The 7,105-nt window shown below is 57.4% G+C and overlaps 1 protein-coding gene across 1 annotated transcript in view; it reads left to right on the top strand.

Moving 5' to 3' along the window:
• HCN4 (hyperpolarization activated cyclic nucleotide gated potassium channel 4) overlaps positions 1 to 6,880 on the top strand; it is a 49,154-nt gene extending 42,274 nt beyond the window's left edge. Inside the window, 5 exon segments of the mRNA XM_017868543.1 lie at positions 1,328 to 1,474; positions 1,577 to 1,817; positions 2,519 to 2,683; positions 2,824 to 4,084; positions 4,086 to 6,880. Of these exon segments, the coding sequence (XP_017724032.1) occupies positions 1,328 to 1,474; positions 1,577 to 1,817; positions 2,519 to 2,683; positions 2,824 to 4,084; positions 4,086 to 4,290 (2,019 nt within the window). The 3' untranslated portion in view covers positions 4,291 to 6,880.
• The last annotated feature ends 225 nt before the right edge of the window (positions 6,881 to 7,105 follow it).

Consider the following 7,105-nt stretch of genomic DNA (forward strand, 5'->3'; position numbering starts at 1 on the left):
AAAAAAAAAAAAAAAAAAAAAAAAAAAGAAAAAAGTAAAAGAAAATGCATTAGAGTTTATTTTAGGGCCAGAGTCAAGGTGTCTGTGGCTTTTGATTTGAGACTTTTATTAAAATGTTTTTCCTTTGGCTAATATCTAAGTCTGCCCGATAAATTTCTCTTAGATGTCTTCCCTCCCCTCCATCCCCATGTCTGTCTCTCACCTGGACCACTTCAGCCTTTTAACTCCTGCCCCATGTCTAGACCCTGCCTCCCCACCCCTACCTGTTCTCTGGGGATCAGAGTAGGGATTCTCTAAAACACAGCTCCAGGTATTCCGGCTGCCTCCGCCCCTATAACCAGCCGGGAAGTCACTGTCCCCTGGGACTTTGCATAACTTGGAGCAATCAGAGGCCAGGGTGGCTGGACAAAGTTTAGGAAATGTCATTTCTCAGCCCTCATTTGCCTGTGGGTATTTCTGTGCAGCAGTTCTGTGTCCCCACCTCTTTGGAGCACACATAGATGCAAACAGGCTGCCCCATTTCTGATTGCTGCTGGGGTTATAGGGACTTCCTCTGCTTCCCATCCAGGAGGAGTCTGTGTTGTTGCCTAATCAATACCTCCCATCCCTCGTTCTGCTCTTGAGAATCCCACTGTCCACCCACAATCTACGATGGTGGGAGCAACGTCCACTCCTCTCAGCAAGGGTGGGCAGGATCGTTTCTTATTTGAGCCCCAGGGTCTGAGGCTCACAAATCTTTTGTACCCGAGCCTCTATTTGCAGGTTGCCTCAAATTAGTCTACCCTGCTTTTCCCTTGCCTGGAGTTGCTCTCAATGAAGTGACCTGGGGTCTCAGCTGAGGCCGCGTTTAGATTCATAGTGTAGAGCAGCCAGGGATCCTTGCTTCTGCCTCTGAGCGTTCTGAGCTGTCGCAGCCTCGCCTCCGGACTGTGCTGTTGTCACTGCTGGGAGGAAACAGCTTCTTTCCCCACAGTCGGTGAAGCCTCCCTGTCCCCAGTATAAACATTCCAAGGAAACGTGATCGACCTCCCTGGCGATACAGTTGGTGTCCTGTCACTGGGCTTTGGACATTCCCTGCTGCCCCCACCCACCTCCTTAGTATTAAACACAGGACCAGATGCTGGTGGGGCCGCCTCCTCCATGCCAAGCAGCTGGGAGCCCGGGCAGTTGTTTGGAGCACAGTGAGGTCATTTCAACACTGTAGAGCTCAGATCTCAAGAAACCAAGTTTAACCAAGAATTCCCCCAGGGTGGGTGCCCGGATGTGGTGCCTGCTGAGGCGGTGGGGCTGGCTGCGCGGAGATGACGCCCCCTTCTCCCGGCCTCAGTATAAGCAGGTGGAGCAGTACATGTCCTTCCACAAGCTCCCGCCCGACACCCGGCAGCGCATCCACGACTACTACGAGCACCGCTACCAGGGCAAGATGTTCGATGAGGAGAGCATCCTGGGCGAGCTGAGCGAGCCCCTGCGGGAGGTGAGCTGTGCAGCGGCCCGGCGGGGAGGGGAGCCAGGCCTTCCTGGCAGCCAGCTCCCCTCACCTCCTCCTTCCCGTGTCCCAATCCACCTCGTCCGGCAGGAGATCATCAACTTTAACTGCCGGAAACTGGTGGCCTCCATGCCACTGTTTGCCAACGCGGACCCCAACTTCGTGACGTCCATGCTGACCAAGCTGCGTTTCGAGGTCTTCCAGCCTGGGGACTACATCATCCGGGAAGGCACCATCGGCAAGAAGATGTACTTCATTCAGCACGGCGTGGTCAGCGTGCTCACCAAGGGCAACAAGGAGACCAAGCTGGCCGACGGCTCCTACTTTGGAGGTGAGGCAGCCCCGGGCCCTGGGGGACAGGGCAGCTGCTCCCAGGGGATGGGCTGGGGAGACACTAAGGGGACAGAGGCAGTGAGCACCGTTCGTGGCCACAGCCTGGAGGGAAGTGTTTGTGAGCCCGGGTTAGGGGTGTCTTAGTCAGTCTGGGCCCTTGTAACAAAAGTGCCGCAGACTGGGTGGCTTGTAAACCACAGGAATGTATGTCTCATGGTTCTGGAGGCCGACCATCTGAGCTGAGGGGGCCAGCATGGTTGGGGCTAGTGAGGGCCCTCTTCTGGGCTGCACTGCTGGCTTCACGCTGTGTCCTCATGTGGCAGAAGGAGGATGAGCCAGCTCCCTGGCCTCCTCCTAAAAGGGCACTAATTCCATCCACCAGGGCTCCACCCTCATGATCTAATTACCTCCCTAGGCTCCACCTCCAAATACCATCATGCTGGAATTAGGGGTTCAACATATAACTTTGGTGGGAGGACATTCAGTCCAGAGCAGAGGGTATGTCCCAAAGATGGGAAAGGCTGTCCAGCCCCCATTTGGTGGGGAAGAGGCATCCAGTGTGGCCACAGTCTGGGGGCAGGGCCTTGTGAGCCTGCCATGGTTTCTGTGCCAGGTAGTCAGGGCCAAGGTCAGGGTGGGCAGTCCCCGTGGCTTGGGCAGGCTGTGCATGCCTCACCCTGAGTCCTGATGCTCTGCCAGAGATCTGCCTGCTGACACGGGGCCGGCGCACAGCCAGCGTGAGGGCCGACACCTACTGCCGCCTCTACTCGCTGAGCGTGGACAACTTCAATGAGGTGCTGGAGGAGTACCCCATGATGCGAAGGGCCTTTGAGACTGTGGCGCTGGACCGCCTGGACCGCATCGGTGAGGGGGATGGGCCACAGGCGGGGCAGGCGGGGGGCGGGAGGGGCAGGAGGGCAGGGCTTCTCTATGCCTAAGCTGGGTCTGCACCTGATCTCCTTCCCCACTCTGCCCTGAGTGCCTGCTCTTGTTCCGTGGCCCAGGCAAGAAGAACTCCATCCTCCTCCACAAAGTCCAGCACGACCTCAACTCGGGCGTCTTCAACTACCAGGAGAACGAGATCATCCAGCAGATTGTGCAGCATGACCGGGAGATGGCGCACTGCGCACACCGCGTCCAGGCTGCCGCCTCTGCCACCCCGACCCCCACACCTGTCATCTGGACCCCGCTGATACAGGCACCACTGCAGGCTGCCGCTGCCACCACTTCTGTGGCCATAGCCCTCACCCACCACCCTCGCCTGCCTGCTGCCATCTTCCGCCCTCCCCCAGGATCTGGGCTGGGCAATCTCGGTGCCGGGCAGACACCAAGGCACCTGAAACGGCTGCAGTCCCTGATCCCTTCTGCGCTGGGCTCCGCCTCACCCGCCAGCAGCCCATCCCAGGTAGACACGCCGTCTTCATCCTCCTTCCACATCCAACAGCTGGCTGGATTCTCTGCCCCCGCTGGACTGAGCCCACTCCTGCCCTCATCCAGCTCCTCCCCACCCCCCGGGGCCTGTGGCTCCCCCTCGGCTCCCACACCATCAGCTGGCACAGCCGCCACCACCACAGCCGGGTTTGGCCAGTTCCACAAGGCACTGGGTGGCTCCCTGTCCTCCTCCGACTCTCCCCTGCTCACCCCGCTGCAGCCAGGTGCCCGCTCCCCGCAGGCTGCCCAGCCACCTCCCGCACCACTCGGGGCCCGGGGAGGCCTGGGACTCCCGGAGCACTTCCTGCCACCCCCACCCTCATCCAGATCCCCATCATCTAGCTCTGGGCAGCTGGGCCAGCCTCCCGGGGAGTTGTCCCTAGGTCTAGCTGCTGGCCCACCGAGCACGCCAGAGACACCCCCACGGCAGCCTGAGCCGCCATCCCTTGTGGCAGGGGCCTCTGGGGGGGCTTCCCCTGTAGGCTTTACTCCCCGAGGAGGTCTCAGCCCCCCTGGCCACAGCCCAGGCCCCCCAAGAACCTTCCCAAGTGCCCCGCCCCGGGCCTCTGGCTCCCACGGATCCTTGCTTCTGCCACCTGCATCCAGCCCCCCACCACCCCAGGTCCCCCAGCGCCGGGGCACGCCCCCCCTCACCCCCGGCCGCCTCACCCAGGACCTCAAGCTCATCTCTGCATCTCAGCCAGCCCTGCCTCAAGACGGGGCACAGACTCTCCGCAGAGCCTCCCCGCACTCCTCAGGGGAGTCCATGGCTGCCTTCCCGCTCTTCCCCAGGGCTGGGGCTGGCAGCGGGGGCAGTGGGAGCAGCGGGGCCTTGGTCCCCTGGGAGGCCCTATGGTGCCATCCCCGGCCAGCACGTCACTCTGCCTCGGAAGACATCCTCAGGTTCTTTGCCACCCCCTCTGTCTTTGTTTGGGGCAAGAGCCACCTCTTCTGGGGGGCCCCGTCTGACTGCTGGACCCCAGAGGGAACCTGGGGCCAGGCCTGAGCCAGTGCGCTCCAAACTGCCGTCCAATCTATGAGCTGGGCCCTTCCCTCTTCTTTTCTCTCCCTTCCTTCTTCCTTCAGGTTTAACTGTGATTAGGAGATATACCAATAACAGTAATAATTATTTAAAAAACCACACACACCAGAAAATCAAAAGACAGCAGAAAATAACCAGGTATTCTTAGAGCTATAGATTTTTGGTCACTTGCTTTTATAGACTATTTTAATACTCAGCACTAGAGGGAGGGAGAGGGAGGGAGGAGGGAGCAGGCAGGTCCCAAATGCAAAAGCCAGAGAAAGGCAGATGGGGTCTCGGGGCTGGGCAGGGGTCGGGGTGGCCAGTGTTGGGGGTTCTTAGAGCAGATGTGTCATTGTGTTCATTTAGAGAAACAGCTGCCATCAGCCCCTTAGCTGTAACTTGGAGCTCCACTCTGCCCCCAGGAAGGGGCTGCCCTGGGGCGTGCCCTGGGGAGCCACAGATGCCTGCGACCTTGGGAGAAAAGGGCCAGGGCCCTGAGGGCCTAGCATTTTTTTCTACTGTAAACGTAGCAAGATCTGTATATGAATATATGTATATGTATGTAAGATGTGTATATGTATAGCTATGTAGCGCTCTGTAGAGCCATGTAGATAGCCACTCGTGCGCACACGTGTGCGGTCTAGTTTATTCCCATGTTGCCAGGATGCCCGGGTCACCTTACACCCAGCAACCCACCTTGGCCCGCAGGCTGTGCACTGCATGGTCTCGGGATGTTCTCTCTCCAGTCCTCAGGGAAGAGGACCCCAGGACTTCGCAGCAGGCCCCCTCTCTCGTCTCAAATCCAGTCCCAGCCTGACCTCTCACCACACGGAAGTGGAAGACAGTCCTTTCCTAGGGCCTCAGGCACACCCCGCCACCTCTGGGGCCATCAGTTTGCCCATCTGTACAGCGGGAGGTGAGGGGAACTTCTGTGTATTGAGTCTGCTCTGTGCCAAGCACTGGTTTTGCTCTTTACACACGTTCACTCCTTCAGTTTCACAAAGACCATGGGGTGGGCACTTTCATTCTCCCCATTTAGCAGATGAAGAAACAGTTCTGGGTAATTTCTCCACCATCATGTAACTCAGAGTGGCAGAGGGGGGACTGATTTGAGGTTCAAATCCACGCCTGCTTGAGGCCCAAGTCTGTGTTCCTTCCATCAGAAAACTGTTGAGGGGGTCTGAGGTAGATGGTCCCCAAGCGTGGTGCAGAAGGAAGACACCAGATTTTGGCAGCAGTCAGGCCTGGGTTTGAATCCCAGCCCTGCCACTTCTTAGCTGTATGATCTTGGGCAAGTTATCTGACTTTTCTGTCACCTCATTTGTAAAATGGGAATCATTATGGTACCGCCTCACAAGGACCTATGAGGACCAGATGCGAAAAATCTATATGTGAAATGCCCAGCCCAGCGCCTGGCACATACCATGGTAGGTGCTCAATCAATCACATTTCTTCTGCCCCTCATATGCCCAGCCTATTGCTCCAGCAAACTATGTGAGAGCCCAGGGAGCTTTGGCTGAGGGCTCCAAGACTTAAAATCTCAGGACTCAGGAGGTGACTGGGCCTCCCTAAGGGCCCAAGGAAGGTGTGTGGCCAGAGGTGGGTGGGAGCCAGGCCTTGAGATGTGGGAAGACTTCAACAGGGAGAGAGGGAGGGAATGGTGGGTGGGATGGAGTATATAGCGGAGAGATTCCTGAGGTGGATGTGGAGTGGTGGATCAGGGCTTTGGGAGGGAATCCGCAGGCTGAGGGGTCAGAGGGATGGCCTTGGGTGATAGGCTAAGGGATTGACTGGGCTTGGTCCTGGCAACTAGGAGCCATAAGCAGGTTCCAGATTGCAGGAACGAGAAAGCAGTGCAGATGCCTTTGAAGGCACCATCCTCCCTCCTCCCAGATGGGATCCTGCCAGAGGCAAAGTCAGGGGTCTGCCCCTGCCCATAGGGCCAGAGCAGGTATAGCTGCAATCCCCAAATAATGAGATGGGCTGGCCCCACATTATCCGTCCAGAACATTCCATGCTTCAAGCCAGAATGTTGGCAAGATCGAGTTTTGCCTTGAGCTATCCTGGGATGTGGGAAAAACCGATTTCTCCATAGATGGGCTGCAGGGAGTGGGAGGCGGTACTCCAGGAGAGAAGTGGGTGAAGGTTCCTGGGATCTTAGGTAAAGACTAGATGCCGCCTGATACTGGTCTGTACTGTGCTGGCTCAGGAGTTCTGAGAACTGGAAGGACTTAGCCTCAACCTGAGTTCTGCACACACCCCTTCCCCTTAAGGAAGCCAGCTCTGAGAGGCAGCAGGACTTGATCCAAACCCACAGTCTTGTCCTGGAGGCAGCAGGAGTGAAGGTGGAGGGTCCAGGGCCGTGAGGAGGCTGCTTGCCATCAGATCCTGGCCTACCACCCTCTTGTGTACTTACACACACATGTATTTTAGAATAGCTCTGACCCAACCTGGCCACTCTGCAGAGACTGGGACAGCCAGGTGCAGGCAGTGGGCCCTCCCACACCCAGTCACCTACAAGGAATTTTCAAATCTTCCACTTTTAAAACAGAAACCGGTAAATGCGCCGTATTGTATATTTTATTTAAATAAAAAAAATTCCAGCAGATGCTGCCTTCTTCTAGGGGCCAGGGACGGGGGTGGGGGTGAGGTCATTGGGGAATCCTGGAGTCCTGGGAACTGGGGTGTAGAAGGCAGGGGACATGGCCCAGAGGGCACATGTGGGCCCTTGTGTATGTGCAAACCTATGCCTGCAAGAGCATAGAGCTGTGTTCTGTGCGTAGAGGTGTGCACGGGGGATGTGCAAGGCCTGGCTATGGACACAGGTGTGC

This window comes from Rhinopithecus bieti, unplaced genomic scaffold, assembly GCF_001698545.2.
Source record: "Rhinopithecus bieti isolate Rb0 unplaced genomic scaffold, ASM169854v2 scaffold_4639, whole genome shotgun sequence".
NCBI lineage: Eukaryota > Metazoa > Chordata > Mammalia > Primates > Cercopithecidae > Rhinopithecus > Rhinopithecus bieti.